This window comes from Aspergillus fijiensis (assembly GCF_003184825.1).
Source record: "Aspergillus fijiensis CBS 313.89 unplaced genomic scaffold BO72scaffold_9, whole genome shotgun sequence".
NCBI lineage: Eukaryota > Fungi > Ascomycota > Eurotiomycetes > Eurotiales > Aspergillaceae > Aspergillus > Aspergillus fijiensis.
Window position 1 is genome coordinate 311360 of NW_024468985.1, and position 15628 is coordinate 326987.

Genomic DNA, 15628 nt, shown 5'->3' on the forward strand with positions numbered 1-15628 from the left:
CAAACTGTATACTGTAATGTGCAAATGAAATCTAATCCGCATGCATACGACGATCTGCCTAAAGAAGGAGAAATTTCGGACAAAGGACGGGAATCGAGAGGGTCGAGCGAGGCGAGCATCGGGGGATTTTAGTGAGTCACTAACCAGTCTTGCTTGCTGGGAGGCATGACTGCATTGAGAGCTCGACTTGCTACGTCTGAACGCCGCTAACGAGAGTAAGTTACTGGCTCCTAATTTTTCGGAGGGGGCTTTCTCAACACGTGTGCACATATTCTACACATGGATATAAAGATGTGTCCAACCTCCTGCACACGGCCGCGCTGAACTGGCTTCTCGAGACTTCTGACGACAAGCCCAAAGGAAGCCGAGCCAGATCGGCCCGTTTTCGCCCTCGTCCTTCCGTTCTTCGGCATTTGAGGTCGAAGTGGACTCGGGGAGGACTGGAGACGCATGCAGGGGCTTTGATTGATAAGAAGAATTTTTCTCCCGACCCTCTTCCCCTCTCTTTCAAGTTGTCTCAAGCTCTCAGCCATCCCTCTCCATTTGAGCTAAACTGAACCAGGTTAAGAGAAGGAGTTCTCGAGACTGATCATTGACGGTTCTGGTTGGTGCATTACGAGTCTATGACACATTTCGCACACCGGGAATTGGCTGGGATTCCCGAAACGGGAAAAGTGGGATCAGATAAGATCAGGCGACGGAGGGAAAACTCCTGCCGAGGCCGTTTGCACTCTCGACTCCTTGCACTTTTGCACTTCTGCACTGCACGTTCCAAGGGTGACCTTGCGAGCTTCATTACTAACAGTATCCTCACCAGTCCCCATTTTCCCTCCGGCTAATCAATCCGCACTTTATGAATGCAGTAACCTAGCCCGAACGGTTTCCGGCCCAAGCTCGGATCCTCCGCCGAAGTTCAGCGTTCTTATGTGTCAGACCTCGTGCACCAAATGGCGAGCATGGAGTTTGGTTTTGCCCCTTGCCATATGCTAAAACGCTTGGCAAGGAAGAGGGATTGTCGCCTTCTCCATCACCGGATGTCCGCGCTCATCGCGGATAAAACTCTAGCAGAATCCATTGACCAACAGGATCGTAAACAAGGGGGAAAAAAAGGACTCATGTACCCACACGGGTGGTCTTGGGAAGAGGAGCAAAATTTCTTCTTTACCATGGGTGATGAACGAGTCATGGAAGTCATGACTTTTTTTCACTGAAGCATACTATACAGAACACAGTAGCTTCTCCATCTGAGAATGGAACTGCTCGTGGTAGACAGAGTAGAAGGACATGACTTGTCTATAAGTTCTTAGGTGATGCTTCTACCAATCGTGATGGGACAATGATAAAATCAAGGGTGTTTCTTCATCAGCCCTACTGAGAAGAACTCGATGCTAGGCCCAGCATACGAGCTGGATGGAGCACCGGAGCATACCCTAAACCCCAAGTTCGAACCGGCAGGGAATTATTGATTGATAACCCGCAGTCTACCACGGGACGGACGAATGAGGGCGGGCAACGAGTGGGGGAGCCACTGGAACTCCGAAGTCGGTGAAAGCGCACGATAATCTAATCTGATCCGATCATTCATTTTTCCCTCTCTGTTTCCCCCCTCCTTCTTTCCTTTTCCCTTCCTCCATTTCTTCTCAGCTTTCCTTCTTCCTCGGTCGCTTTTGGTGTCTGTCCGTCCTACTCCTCCTCCTCCTCCTCCTCCTCCTCCTCCTCCTTCGCCTTCTCCTCAATCCTAAGCCTACTTGCTTCGTTTTTCCTTCCACTCCTTCCCTGCCCTACTCACTCTGCTGTCGATCTATCTATACAGGGTCAATTGCTGTCCCTTCCTCTCGAATCAATTGGTTTGCAGCCAGCAATTCCGTTGTCTCGCTTACCGGCTGAAGGGGCGCACTTCCGCTCTTCCGGCCGAAGCGAACCAGTGACACCACCACCACCATCACCGCCTTTCCTTCTGCCGGTTAGCCCGCCTTTCTTCCTTTCTTCTCCGAACATCTCCTCACCAGTTACTGAACCACACTTCTCCATCTCCATCTCCATCTCCATCTTCATCTTCACCCATGATATGTCCACTGATCATACTACAGACTTCCTCTAAATCAATAGAGGATTTTTCTTTACCATGGCCAGTCCGACTGCTCTCACGATAGCCCCTGGTCCGGGTCCAGCGCCGCTGGCTCCCGCACTGGCTGCCAAGCCAGCTATCTCACCGTCTCCTGGTCCGGGCACACCCGGCTCCGTCACCTCCAAGGAATGGGTGATTCCTCCTCGCCCCAAACCTGGTCGCAAGCCGGCCACCGACACTCCACCCACCAAACGCAAGGCCCAGAATCGAGCCGCTCAGAGAGCGTTCCGCGAACGTCGAGCCGCCCGCGTCAACGAGCTCGAGGATCAGATCAAGAAAATCGAAGATGAGCACGAGATTCATATCGCTGCCTTCAAGGACCAGATTGCAAGCCTGTCCAGCGATGTCGAACAATGTCGAAGTGAGATGGCTTGGTGGCGCGACCGATGCCATGCCTTGGAGAAGGAGGTTTCTGTCGAACGGAGTGCGAAGGAGACTCTGGTGCGAGAGTTCCGGACGACTCTTACCGACAAGAGCTCCGACAAGGCTCCTCTGACCCGAATCGCTGCGAGAAACCCGACCGAAGACCGAGCGGCCAGTGATTGCGGGTTGCCGACCGGCAGGTCTACCGCCGTGGTTGAAGAACCACGGGAGGAGGTTCCGTTGGGCTGCGGGGATTGCTCCTCTGTCCACTGTCAGTGTATTGAGGATGCTTTTGCCATTCCGGGAGTTGAGACTCGGTCTTCGCTGGGCAAGCGGCCTGGCAGTCCTAGTCTCACACGACCCGAACCCGAGATCAAACCGGAGCCTGAGGAGATGGAGATCGACTTCACCACGCGGTTCGCCGCACCGCATACTATTCAAGACGACCAAAGCACCTCCGTCTCATCGCCAGCTGTAGACCCCTGCGGGTTCTGCCAGGATGGAACACCCTGTATTTGCGCTGAGATGGCGGCCCAGGAGGAAGAGCGTCGAAGGAACTCTTTTGAGAACAACCGGCTGGCGCCCATTCAGAACCTATCTCAATTCACACCACCCCCATCGGAAGGCGACGTTCGGTCCGACGTCACGCTACCCCCAATCAGTCAGGCCACAAATCCGTGTGCCAATGGGCCGGGAACATGCGCGCAATGTCAGTCCGATCCACGCCGGACCCTTTTTTGCAAGACGCTGGCGGCCTCCCGCTCCGCCAGCGCTGCCTCCTCCGGTTGCTGCGGCGGTAAGGGCGCCGATGGCGGGTGCTGCATGTCTCGCGGGGGGAACCCTCCCCAACCCACTGCCAGTTCGCGTCGCTCCAACACGCCCTCCTTAACCCTCTCATGTGCTGATGCCTTTACCACCCTCTCCCGGCATCCTAATTTCTCTCGAGCAAGTGACGATATCTCCGCCTGGCTCCCTAAACTCCACACTCTCCCCAAACCCCAGGAGGTAGCTCCGCCCGGCTCCCGAGCGGCCCTCGAAGTCGAGGCTGCCAGCGTCATGGGCGTCTTGCGATACTTTGATCGACGGTTCGCCGATAAATAGATGGCGGACGAACCCTTCTTTCTTCACTTGTCTGCACTTGTCTTTTTATTCTCAGTGATACCCAACACCCGATTCATGAATGTTTGAGTTTGTATTATACAAGACTATACACTCCCGAACCTCTTGCCTCTGTCTCCTCCCTCCATCCTCCTCCCTAACGAATCTCTCCCCCTGGTGTCTCCCTTCCCTGTCACCTCCTACGTCATCCCCGCCAGTCTACAATTTTAATGTAACTCATTCAACCCATGACTCTTCACCTCTTATCAACGGGTACACTTTACCTCCTCTTCCTAACCCCCGGTTGTCAATCCTCCTTTTATGGGTCTTCCTGACAAAACGACCCCCTTCATCCTTCCCATGCCTCTTTCCAGTCCCCTCGACACCCCATGACTGGACATAAATTCCGATCTCAAAAGCAAAAAGTCAATCTACCTGCAACCATAAACCCTGGATATTTACGATGTGCTATACAATGCTACGCTATGCTATGTTATGTTATGCTAGGCTATGATTCTATCACGAACCCCGCCCAAAAACAAAAAAAAATAAAAAAAAAACCCGAATCGAAAACCTCCACTCACCCCAGCGGTGATTTCCAACGCGTGGGCCAAGCCAAAGCGTCTAATGAGTCTAGATGGTTTGAAATGAAATGAACTGGCGTTTTGTGTTGTTATCTACTTCGGTATTCATTTTCCAACGTAATGTGTGTATGACCTGGAAAGCCCGTTCTTGAGATACATGTCCAACGACAATGAATGTCTTTTTGAATTGATCGAGCAAAAGCGGGCCCGGGTGCAACGTGTCACAATTCAAGCCTAGAATTTTATGAATTTGGGCAATTGCCCAGGGGTTCATCATGTGAATCTGGCAGGTGCCTTGTTTGCCTATATCTATACTGGATCACACTGCCCCCTTTGAAAAGCCCAACGCCGTCCGTCCTTGCTCCGAGTTCATTCCGCTACATTGAAGACAGGAGACAAGTTGATAGAAAGGAAGCCCGATCCGAGAAACATGTTGATGGAGAGATAAAAGTACATTCCGTAGCGGCGTTAGATAGTATACTGATATTAGAAAGTACACAAGACATCGTTTCACTGGTAGATGAAGGAGCGGAGGGGAGGATAGTAGGAAGAAGGGTAAGGAGAAGTTGAGATGGTATAGAAAACAAGTGGTAAAAGATGGTGTGTGCAGGGAGAAAAGAAACGTCGTTAAGGTGTTTTTACAGATCGTCGCCGTGTGCATGAGCGATGACGTGGGGTGCGGAGGGTGCGGGGGGTGCGGGGGGTCGTTGGCTTCTTTTGCTTCACCCAAAAGAAATCGTATCATGATGAAGTTGTTGGGAGCTTGTGGAGAGGTTGGCTAGCTTGGCTTAGCTGGAATATTGAGAATCCGCTTCGTCGTCCTCATGTCATGCGGTATTCTGAGGGGTCTCGACTAATTGTGTGGGATTATCAGCCGAGTTGGCAAGGGCACGGGCTTGGAGGGCTTTGGCTCTGCTCTTTGCATCCGACGATGCTAATATGGCTCTGCAGCTGGTTTAAAACCGACCTCCGCTCATCCTGGCATCGTCGTCGCCGGCCACGCCGACCGTGCCGAGTAGGTTGGCGCCCCAGATACCAGCGATTCCCCACATGCCGATGCGCCAGCCTCGGTAGAGACCTTGAATTCCCTGGCCCTGACGTTTGCGCTGAGTGACGGGCTTCTTCAGCAGCTGGCGCGCCCGCTCAACTTCCGGTGTGACTTGCACTCCTTCCTCGTACACAATCCCCCACATAGTACCCACAATACCCCGGTAGGTCTGGGGGGTTGGGACGATCGTCTCGATCTCCGAGGCCTCTTCCTCATTCGCGGAGGTTTCAGCACGTACTGAACGACTTGACTGCTGGCGGATGCTGGGGGAAGTGAACGTCGCGATTTGGGCGCGGCGCAGTACAGTCTCGAGCGGGAACCGGACCGCCAATTCTAGACCGGAGCTCAGGAAGGTGAACAGGCTCCAGATGGACGGATTGAGCACGGGATCGAGAGACAGATACGATTTGAGAATTAATGGAGTCGTGTTGGTGATGAAGTTGGGCAGACTGGAGTGGAGGACGGTGATGGGCACCAGGTGGGACGGAATGGTGCAGTTGGGAGTCGGGATTTGGCGGATAGCTCGTAGCAGGGAGCGCGGGCCATGCGTAGCTGGGGTTAAGATAAGGAATGTTCGCGCGGTATCAATCGGGGAGAGGAGCATTGCCGACAATGAGGAGGAGATGAAGGACAAGAGTAGGGTCGCCATCGGGGAAGTCGACGTCAGGATGTCGGCTGTCATTGAAGAAGTCACATCCTCCTCCGGCAAGCCGACAATCGCAGAGAGCAAGCTGCGGATAAATGTATTTAGGGTGGGCAGGAGAAGGGAGTAGATGAAGGTGGCATTGGTCGCCTTCCAGGGCGAGGTCGGGCCACTGGTGGTCCAGAGTTGCGACAAGACATCCATGAGGGAGCTTGGGTTCTTAATGGTGAGGGCATGTCTCGATGAGGTCGTGGAGGGAATGTAACCGCTTCGATCGGTGATATGGCGGCGGTGAGGCTTGCGGGATCGGGGAGCTGAGGGGGAGGCTGCGGCAGGTGCTGCGGAAGTAAAATAACTGCTTTCGTCATCCGACGACAAGGAGTCCTAGAGCCTTAAGGTGAGCTTCAGATTCTTGGAAAGAGCTGCTGAAACATACGTCTTCATCGTAGGAATCAATATGGCTTCCGGCACCCGATGCTCGGCGATCATGCATAGCCCATTGGCCGTCTGTCGCATCGCCGGGCGCGACATATGCCTGCAGGATGGTTTTGGCGACATCGAAAGGCTGTGAGGTCAGGACACTGGTGTAGCGCCAGAGGGCTTGGTCCAGAGCATCGCGAATCCAGCTGGAGACTGAGGGAGAGCTTTCGAGGTAGTCGGAATAATCAATATCGGGCAGCAGATCGCGTGCGGAACCGCCAAAGACTTGGGTGGCCGAGGATGACGCATCTGGAGGGGAAGCAGCATGACCGGTGTCCAACCCCAAAGATGGGGGGAAATAATAGGGGCGGAGGGGATTGGGCCCTTCCAGAGGAGAGGACATGATAGGGAAAAGGAGAAGCTAGAAGATGGATGGGCAAGAGAGAGAAGAGGAAAAGGGTGTGGTGGATGAGTATAAGTTAGTTAGTAGTGACTTGATAGTAGTAGTAGTAGAGGATTTGAAGAGAAAAGAAAGTAAGGTAAGGTAAGGTAAAGCAAGGTCGGTCGATCTCCAAAGAAGTTTAGTGAAGCCGAACCTCCAGCTGAAAAGAGGCAAACGCCGGCGAATGACAAGCCGCGGATTTCCCGCTGGTGTTTTTCGGGCTTTTCCACTTTTCCTCCCATTCTCCGCCATTATTGAATCCAATCCAATTCATTCATTCATTCATCTCCCTTTAATCTCTATTTGACGTCCCTCTCCACTCCCTCATCTTTGCTCGGATTCTTCTTATACCCCCACCCTTTCATCACACAATCATTCGCCATGTCCTTCCTGAGAGAAGCCGGACTTAACCTGCGCCATGTCCTGCCTCGGGCCGGCGAGAGCGTTGTTCGCGCTCCCTCTTCTCAGTTCCTTGCCAACCGATTCCCCCTCCAGTCCTCGCGGTCAATGAGCTCTGGTTGTGCTTCCCTGTCGTCCCGGCGATCCCTAGTGACCCCGCGCATCCAGAACCAGCGGCTGTCCGAGCGTAGGAGCTTCTCCGTCACCGCCGGAGTACAGCACGGTCACATCACGCCTCCCAAGCCTGGAGAGGAGTGAGTCACTCTCCCTCCTCTCTCCATAAACTACAACCTTTAATAATAATCATTGCAATGTGCTAAGTGTTCGCGCAGGATTAACATCTCTTTCATCGACAAGGACGGCGCAAAGTACGACTTCCAGGTCTCTGAGGGCGATAACTTGTTGGATATTGCACAGGCTAATGACCTGGAGATGGAAGGTTCGAATAACATTGCATGTTCATGTTGTATGTGATTAATCAGCAGACTGACGGGAATGGAACACAATAGGTGCCTGCGGCGGATCGTGTGCCTGCTCGACCTGCCATGTCATTGTCGAAGATTCCGGCATGTTTGACAAGATGGAAGAGCCATCGGACGACGAGAACGACATGCTTGATCTGGCCTTTGGTTTGACGGAAACCTCCCGCCTGGGCTGTCAGGTAATCATGACTAAGGAGCTCGATGGTCTAGTGGTCCGGTTGCCGTCCATGACTCGGAACCTACAGGCAAGCGATTTCGAGCCGAAGCACTAATTCAATATAAGCGCGATGGATGTTATTTTTGACTAGAGAATGATGTACGATATGTCTAGCGTCTATAACGGGGGCGGTTATGTCACGAGGTGGCAAGGGAACATGTTTCCATTGGGTATTTCCGATCTCCATTCAACATTTTGCGGCACGAAAGTTTGTAAATAGAGCATATCACTTTTAATGAAAAAGAGTTGATCAAAGTAGAAAGAATAGGAACGTAGAGTAGCCCACCCCCCAAGAACGCCATGAATATGCCAGGTATACACACACGTTAAAAGCAACTAACTTCCTTCAGCATCACTCAAGCCTCCTCGATCTGCAACGGCTTGCCCTTCTTTCCGCTGATCAGGTCCAGGAATCCCTGCTTGCTAACTTCATTCACAGCCTTCTCGCGCTCGCCCATACCAATTGTGCCCTTCTTTCGCTCCGCCTTGGCGGCCTCCTCTCCACGAACCTGAGCGGCGCGGACAGCATTGAACAGTTTGACCACGCCACGCTGGGCGATCTTGCGCAACCGCTTCTCCTCCTCGGCCACTGGGCCAGCCTGGCCACGCTCCAATCCCATCACGTCGCGGATACGGCCACGATCCAACTCCTCCTTCTTCTCCGCCCGCATCTTAGCCCGCGCCTGGCGATCCAGCTTCTCTTCCGCCACTTGGGTACTCTTCTGGGCGGCGTCTCTGCTGCGGGACAGCACCGGGTCCTCGCGCATCGAGGAAGGGAGCTTGGTTGCCAAAATCTTGGCCATTGAGGTCGAGAACGCAGTAGGATCATGACGCTTAGGAACCGCCCGACCACCTGCCGTCGAGGCGGGATTGGAAGTGTCGGACTCTGCGCCCACGTCGAACTCATCGTCCTCCATTTCTTCCGAGTCGTCTGCATCCGAATCGGATGCCATATCTTCCTCGTCGGAGCTTTCCTCTTGCTTTTTCTTCAGCTGCTTCTTGGGGAGAGCCTTCTTGGTCGATTCGCCGATAGACCGGGTCTGTTTCTTGGGCTGCTTCACAACTTCCTCCTCGACGTCGGAGTCTGCCAAACTGACGGCTTGGAAATCGGTGGGTTCGTCGTCGTCATCTTCGGAGCTGCTGTGGTATGCGCGCTGCTTGCGGAACTTTTTCTGGGGACGGGATGCGATCGAGTCGAGGACTTTGCGCTTTTTGACGTAGGGGGCCATGGTGAGAGAATTGACACCGTAAGGTCGGTCTCTCGTGTGTATAAGATTTGGGAGGCTGTGGTGGAGATGGGGATTAAAATCGGTCGGTCGGTTTTCTTTCTTTTCTGTCGTTTTCCCGGGAAATTTTTGGAGGGTCAGCGGGCGGTGAGACACAAAGAGGCGGTGATTGGCGGGGCAGGCTCTCCGCATCGCGTTGGCCTCAAATGGCCCAGTGGAGTCAAAACGCCATCCAAACTGACTTGCCTCCAGCTGTCTTCATATCTCCTTGTCGTCTTTCCAGTTGTTCCTGGCCATTCTCCTGATATTTCAAAGAAACTATAACTGCGCAACCTGCTACGAACATTCTAATCTTCACTTCCCATTGAATATCCCATCTCACCATGGTCCTTCAGGATCTTGGGCGGCGAATTAATGCCGCCGTCAATGATCTGACTCGGTCTAACAATCTGGACGAGAAGGTGCGTGGCTGCCCTGCCGTGCAACTCCTTCTTAGCTGCTGACTTCATGATCGTAGGCCTTCGATGATATGCTCAAGGAGATCTGTGCAGCTCTACTGTCTGCCGACGTCAACGTCCGCCTCGTCCAGTCGCTCCGGAAGTCCATCAAGTCCAGCGTCAACTTCGCCTCCCTGCCACCCGCCGTGAACAAGAAGCGCCTGATCCAAAAAGCCGTTTTCGATGAACTAGTAGCCTTGGTGGACCCGCACGCCGAGCCCTTCCGTCCCAAGAAGGGCCGCTCCAATGTGATCATGTTCGTGGGTCTGCAGGGTGCCGGTAAAACGACCACCTGTACCAAATTGGCTCGCCACTACCAGATGCGCGGGTTCAAGACCGCCCTTGTCTGTGCCGATACCTTCCGTGCGGGTGCCTTCGACCAGCTGAAGCAGAATGCCACCAAGGCCAAGATCCCGTACTACGGTAGTCTGACGCAGACCGACCCCGCCGTCGTGGCCGCGGAGGGTGTCGCCAAGTTCAAGAAGGAGCGCTTCGAAATCATCATCGTGGATACTAGTGGTCGTCACAAGCAGGAGGAAGAACTGTTCACCGAAATGACTCAGATCCAGACCGCCGTCACCCCCGACCAAACCATCCTCGTCCTCGACAGCACCATCGGTCAAGCTGCTGAGGCCCAGTCCTCCGCGTTCAAGGCCACCGCCGACTTCGGGGCCATCATCATCACGAAGACGGACGGCCACGCGGCGGGCGGTGGTGCCATCTCGGCCGTCGCCGCCACGCACACGCCCATCATCTACCTGGGTACCGGTGAACATTTGATGGATCTGGAGCGGTTCGAGCCCAAGGCCTTCATCCAGAAGCTGCTTGGCATGGGTGATATGGCTGGCCTGGTCGAACACGTCCAGGCTGTCACCAAGGACTCCGCCTCGGCCAAGGAGACCTACAAGCACATCGCAGAGGGTATCTACACGCTGCGCGACTTCCGGGAGAACATCACCTCGATCATGAAGATGGGTCCTCTGTCCAAGCTCTCCGGTATGATCCCGGGCCTATCCAACTTGACCGCCGGTCTGGACGACGAGGACGGCTCGCTGAAGCTGCGCCGCATGATCTACATCTTCGACAGTATGACTGCGGTCGAGCTGGACGGCGACCCGAAGGTGTTCGTCGAACAGCCCAGCCGCATGGTCCGCGTGGCTTGCGGCAGCGGTACCACCGTCCGCGAGGTCGAGGACCTTCTTTCTCAGCATCGCATGATGGCCGGCATGGCCAAGCGCGTCGGCGGGCAGAAGAAGCAGATGCAGCGCGCCCAGAATATGCTCAAGGGCGGAAACAAAGAGCAGCAGCTGGCCGCCATGCAGAAGCGCATGGCCGCCATGGGCGGGGCCGGCGGCGGCGGGTTCCCCGGTATGCCCGGCATGGGCGACATGGCCAAGATGATGCAGATGCTGCAGGGTCAGGGCGGCGGCGGCGGTGGCGGTCTCCCGGGCCTCGGTGGCATGGACTTGCAGAGCATGATGAGCCAGATGGGCGGGCTGATGGGTGGTATGGGCAGTGGTGGTGGCGGCCGAGGTCGTGGCCGGTGATCCTGCTGCAACCCCTCATTCAACTTCGTCCAGCGGCCTTGCATTCTCATTTTTCGTTTCCTCTGGCCTCCATCCGCCCTCTCCCTCAAGTCCCTTCTATCCTCTTCGCACCTTCTTGTCTATATCTGACTTTTTCTCACTATTCTTCCTTTTCATGACTCCGGTTTTTTTCCTCCGCCGGAAGCCACAGCTTACTGCTGATGTCGATGTCGATTGTATTAGCATACTATGGTGTTGGGCGTGTTCGTTTTTCTTTCTTGGTTTCTCCACCGGGTTGTTGATTCATTCCATCCCAATCCATACCGAAATAATCTGATGATAGATGAGGCTTGCTTGCATTGAACCAGATTGGCATGTAACCATCTCCTTTGAACTACGTCCGTTCCCCGAAAAAGCGGTAGATTGCTCATTCGAATGATACCTATCAATCTATGATTTCTCAGTTCAACCCATCTTGTGGCGAATAACCTACAATTTGTGGACCAATTCCCGATTAGCATGTTTTGCCTAGTATCCAAGAGATTCTTCCGCAAGATCATAGCTGCAAGAAGTAGGAAAAAAAAGAAAGAAACTTAATCCAATCGCTCTTTCTTCTGAATCACATCCAAAACATTATACACTACCTTCAGGACACCATCTCTAATCAACCCAACAGTCTCCTCGACTCGTCCGACCCACCCTTTCGCCCACGCATCCCAGCTCTGCTCCTCCCTCGTGTCCAGCAACAGCTTTCCCGGCGGCAGTCGCGGGTGTTTCCACGCCGCCACGTCCGCGACCCGGCTCTCGTACCCGGGCAGGGGGGCGCTGAGCTCGTACTGCCAGACCAGCTGCGTATCGACATACATCGAGTACGTGAGCACCGAGCTGGGCACGGTGACGGGGTGTCCGGATTGGGTGGCATCGATGACCGCGTCGCGGACCTCGATGTCCACCAGGCCGTACTTGGTGTTCCCGTCGGGGATGTACTTGATGGTGACGTCTTCGTTGTCCGTCTGCCGGTAAGTGCGCACGGGGAGGTAGAACATGTTGAGGGGGCCGACGCAGAATTCGTGCAGGCCCTCCCCGGCGGTGTTGGGGGTAAGCTCGGTCGCGGGCAGGTCGAGGGAGGGGTCGGGGAAGCGCGTGGCGCCGAATTCGTGGCGGTCGCCGCTGAGGAGGACGATCCGAATGCCGAGCTCGCGCTCGGCGCGCCAGATCGCCTCGAACACGACGCGGCGCTCGTTCAGGAACCCGCCCCAGGTGTCGGTGGTGCCGACCCGCCAGTTCTTGGTGAAGGGGACGCTGGAGGCGATGAGCTTCCAGCGCACTTCGCTGGATTCGGGGCGCGCGATGTAGGCCAGGAGGGATTGCAGCTGAGCGGAGCCGAGGATCGTGGAGTTGTACTGCGACGGGGCCGATCGGTAGGTGCGGGTATCGAGCATGAAGAAGGAGGCAGGCCCGTGGATGAAGGAGAAGTAGGTCGTGTTTTCAGGCGTCGCGAAGGGAACGGGTGGGATGGGCGGATTGGGCCGGACATGGTAATGGATGTAGGGCTCGAACGCCGCGGGGTACGGTGCAGTGGTGTTGCCTTTCGACCAGTCATTCTCAATCTCGTGGTCATCGAGAGTGTGAATCCAAGGCAGGTCGATGGCGGGCGTACTATCCTCTGGACGATTCCACGAGGGAGAAGAGTAGACGCGGTGGTACTCGCTGCGATAGTGCGAGACGGATGACCCGAAGCGCTGAGGGACATCGACGTAGATGAAGTCGCCAAGGAACAGCATGAACGCTGGTCGCAGCAATGATGGCAGTCGAGCCATTGTTTCCATCATCATCTCGATCCCTGGGATGCGCAGTGGGTGCGACAGCGGGTTGTAGGGAAAATTCGCCTTCATGCAGCTTGAGGTCAGGAAGCTGAGGCGGTTTGCCTGTTTGGTGCCGGGCATTGGAGCAGTGACGAATGAGCCTGTAAGATTGTTGGACAGGGAGTAGCGGTAAGGTGACGACGGCTTCAGGCCTTTGATTGTCACCGTGGTCGTGTAGTCTGTTGACTCGTCCAGAGCATAGATCATGCCCTCTTCCGTCCATCGTGTCGAGTCCTCTGTATCTGTTGGCTGGTAGAAGATGACAAGAGGCAGCTGTGCAGGATCTGGCTCGCGAACCAGTAGGTTGGCGGTTGTTGGTGAGACATAACCGATCCGAGAGAAGGTGACATCTGCGCTGGGGTAGACAACCAGGCCACGCAGCATGAAATCTAGAGTGAGCAATGCAAGCCCAATGTTGATGAGAACAGTCAACCGCGTGGAGCGTGGTAAGCTGGCGGACGGCAGGCCAGTGAACAATGTCTTGAGTACATTATCTGGATTTCGTGGTGTTGTGCGCTCTGATTGTAGGAGTAAGAAGGCCGCCGAAAATGCTAATTGGTCTGGTCACTCAACTTGTGGTTTTTGGAGAGTCTTTAGAATTGCTGCCGGTGGTACTCCGCTCAGTCTGTCGAAGAAGCGTTACGACAGCAGTGAGATACACAGCCAATGCTGTGAAGACCAGAGGCGGGAAGTGGTGTCCGGGGATCTAGAAGAATCACATAACGAATGAGTCGGGGAAGATTCTTGCGGCGAAGCGATTGCATCAACATACCCAGCGGAGGAAGAAGAAGGCCACAGCCCGGACCGTTGCGGAGCTCAAGGCAGCGGCAATCCGCGCGACAGACACCATGGTGCTGGGGATGGTTTCGATGATATTCAACAGGTAGTGATCATTGCCAGGTCAGTAGGCTTTCCCGGGAGGTGAAGCTTGCTGCTGTTCAATTCGCAGCTCGAAGAATAATGAATATTGAAAGGGCGTTGAGTGGCAGGTACTGCAATAAGTTTATCGGTAAGAAGGAGGAGAAGCCGGCGGCGGCGGAGAAGTCGACGATGACGACATGCCGAAACACCTCTTTTTTCTGAACTGACGCTCGGACACAGAGGCACCATGCATCGTTCTTAATTCCATCAGCCAGCAAAACAAAACATTATACGTGCAGCTATAGACTTCCAGCGGAGCGATGGATACACATCCTTATAGTTATATTTTACTCTACATTTCTCCCCGTCTATCGCCGCTGCATCATGTCGCGAAGCACGTTCATCCAGCTGCTGGTCATCGGCCCTGAAGTGAGCTGGCGCGCTGCATCCACGAGATCTTTCATGTGCATGCTCAGGGACATCTCCGCTGCCCAGTACCATGGATGCTCCTGTTCCCCGGGTTTCGAGTTGAAATACTCCCAGCCCATGACGCCCCCAAAATCAGGATATTGTTCAATCAGCATGGCCAGGATAGGTCCGATTTTCTCGGGGGGCACATAGCCCTGCGACCCATTGCCCGGATTGGTCAACATCCCAAACACCACCCGGCCTGGGGACCAGCCCTGTGCGACGATGGCAGCATACATCCGGGGATCATCTGCGGGTCCCCAACCGTTGTAGAATTGCGTGTTGTACCAACCGATCTTTGCGGCTCTCTGTTGTTCCAGCTCCCGGTAGTCGAAACCCGACAGGTTTCCTAGGCCCAGCATGGCCGCCGCAACTGGAGCCAGCGTCACAATAAACTCGTCTCCCAGATCCAGCTTGAGTCGGTCAATAAGTCGGATGATCCCTGCCAACGACATTTCCTCTTCCACGTCGAGATCTAGCCCGTCCAATCCATGGCGCCGGATCATGGCCAGCAGGGGTCGGTAGTACAGTTCGAATTTCTCTGCATCTCCATCCAGGGAGCGGAACGAGCCCTGCGCAGCGCCCCCGATCATTCCCATGATGCGTACCCCCTGTTGTTTCATGCGGGGTACCTCGGCCCATAGGGCGTCGTACATGCTGTGTTGTGGGGGATCGTTGTTCAGTGTAATGTGTTCCGGGTCTGCGTTCAGGTGAAAGGCTGCGAGGATGATGTGCGTAACGCCTGTATTGTTCTGGACTAGTGGCATCATCGAGACATACTGGCCTCCATTGGGACAGAGAGTCTGATGGTACAAGATAACCCGACACCGGTCGGACGACGAAGGTACGGGAGGCATTGTCAGAGATATGGTAGAGGGAACGATGCGTAGAGTGGTATTCCACTACTAAACCCAGATCTTGAGCCTGGGGATAGCAGAAGAGGAGGAGGGAGAAGGGAAAAAAGGTGGAGAAGCGAGATTGCGACACAGCGAAGGTCGCCGCGATCGGTCGGGTGAGGGGGAAATGGGGGGAAGCGAGCAGTGCTGGATTCGGCCGGCGACGGTCTGGAAGAAGAATAGCCCACCTTAACAGCCCCGCCGCCGGTGTAGGTAGGCATAGAACTTCATATATAGTACTGACCTTCGTAGACCATGACTGCTGAGCAGAGAATCGCACATTCGAACCCCAGGGTCAGAAGCTAGGGACAGGGACGAAGAGCAATACGTCGAAGAGGCTCATAAGACACCCCCAGGTTGCGCAAAGAGCTGACACGTGACGCACTGCTCTTCATCTCAGTCGTAAGTGATAGTACCGTACAATACAATACTTGAGCAGATGGTTGGAGGACAATTCCATCTACG

The 15628-nt window shown here is 54.6% G+C and overlaps 8 protein-coding genes across 8 annotated transcripts; 3 read left to right on the top strand and 5 right to left on the bottom strand.

Moving 5' to 3' along the window:
• Nucleotides 1-2125: 2125 nt before the first annotated feature.
• On the top strand, nt 2126-3592 carry hapX (bZIP transcription factor HapX; the record flags this gene model as incomplete). Its single annotated transcript, XM_040946265.1, has 1 exon — nt 2126-3592. The coding sequence occupies one exon, from the start codon at nt 2126-2128 to the stop codon at nt 3590-3592; it is 1467 nt and encodes a 488-aa protein (XP_040804428.1).
• A 777-nt stretch (nt 3593-4369) lies between these two features.
• Nucleotides 4370-5024, bottom strand: BO72DRAFT_304662 (uncharacterized protein). Its single transcript, XM_040940461.1, has one exon. The coding sequence runs from the start codon at nt 4916-4918 to the stop codon at nt 4493-4495; it is 426 nt and encodes a 141-aa protein (XP_040804429.1). The 5' UTR covers nt 4919-5024; the 3' UTR covers nt 4370-4492.
• A 105-nt stretch (nt 5025-5129) lies between these two features.
• BO72DRAFT_371413 (mitofusin complex protein UGO1) lies at nt 5130-6687 on the bottom strand (the record flags this gene model as incomplete). Its single annotated transcript, XM_040941004.1, has 2 exons — nt 5130-6248; nt 6301-6687. 2 exons carry the CDS (start codon nt 6685-6687, stop codon nt 5130-5132), a joined length of 1506 nt encoding a protein of 501 aa, XP_040804430.1.
• A 270-nt stretch (nt 6688-6957) lies between these two features.
• Nucleotides 6958-8085, top strand: BO72DRAFT_445432 (ferredoxin family 2Fe-2S iron-sulfur cluster binding protein). Its single transcript, XM_040944043.1, has 3 exons — nt 6958-7379; nt 7458-7564; nt 7635-8085. Exons 1-3 carry the CDS (start codon nt 7108-7110, stop codon nt 7877-7879), a joined length of 624 nt encoding a protein of 207 aa, XP_040804431.1. The 5' UTR covers nt 6958-7107; the 3' UTR covers nt 7880-8085.
• Nucleotides 7976-9136, bottom strand: BO72DRAFT_445433 (rRNA-processing protein RRP15). Its single transcript, XM_040944044.1, has one exon. It carries the CDS (start codon nt 9051-9053, stop codon nt 8181-8183), a length of 873 nt encoding a protein of 290 aa, XP_040804432.1. The 5' UTR covers nt 9054-9136; the 3' UTR covers nt 7976-8180.
• Nucleotides 9137-9219: 83 nt separating this feature from the next.
• BO72DRAFT_445434 (RNA-binding signal recognition particle subunit SRP54) lies at nt 9220-11529 on the top strand. The gene is made up of 2 exons (XM_040944045.1): nt 9220-9511; nt 9568-11529. The coding sequence occupies exons 1-2, from the start codon at nt 9434-9436 to the stop codon at nt 11092-11094; spliced, it is 1605 nt and encodes a 534-aa protein (XP_040804433.1). The 5' UTR covers nt 9220-9433; the 3' UTR covers nt 11095-11529.
• Nucleotides 11476-13935, bottom strand: BO72DRAFT_445436 (alkaline phosphatase family protein). The gene is made up of 3 exons (XM_040944046.1): nt 13711-13935; nt 13512-13644; nt 11476-13456 (listed from the first exon to the last, which is right to left on the bottom strand). Exons 1-3 carry the CDS (start codon nt 13786-13788, stop codon nt 11667-11669), a joined length of 2001 nt encoding a protein of 666 aa, XP_040804434.1. The 5' UTR covers nt 13789-13935; the 3' UTR covers nt 11476-11666.
• BO72DRAFT_304695 (putative class III chitinase) lies at nt 13693-15418 on the bottom strand. Its single transcript, XM_040940462.1, has one exon. The coding sequence runs from the start codon at nt 15122-15124 to the stop codon at nt 14168-14170; it is 957 nt and encodes a 318-aa protein (XP_040804435.1). The 5' UTR covers nt 15125-15418; the 3' UTR covers nt 13693-14167.
• Nucleotides 15419-15628: the final 210 nt, after the last annotated feature.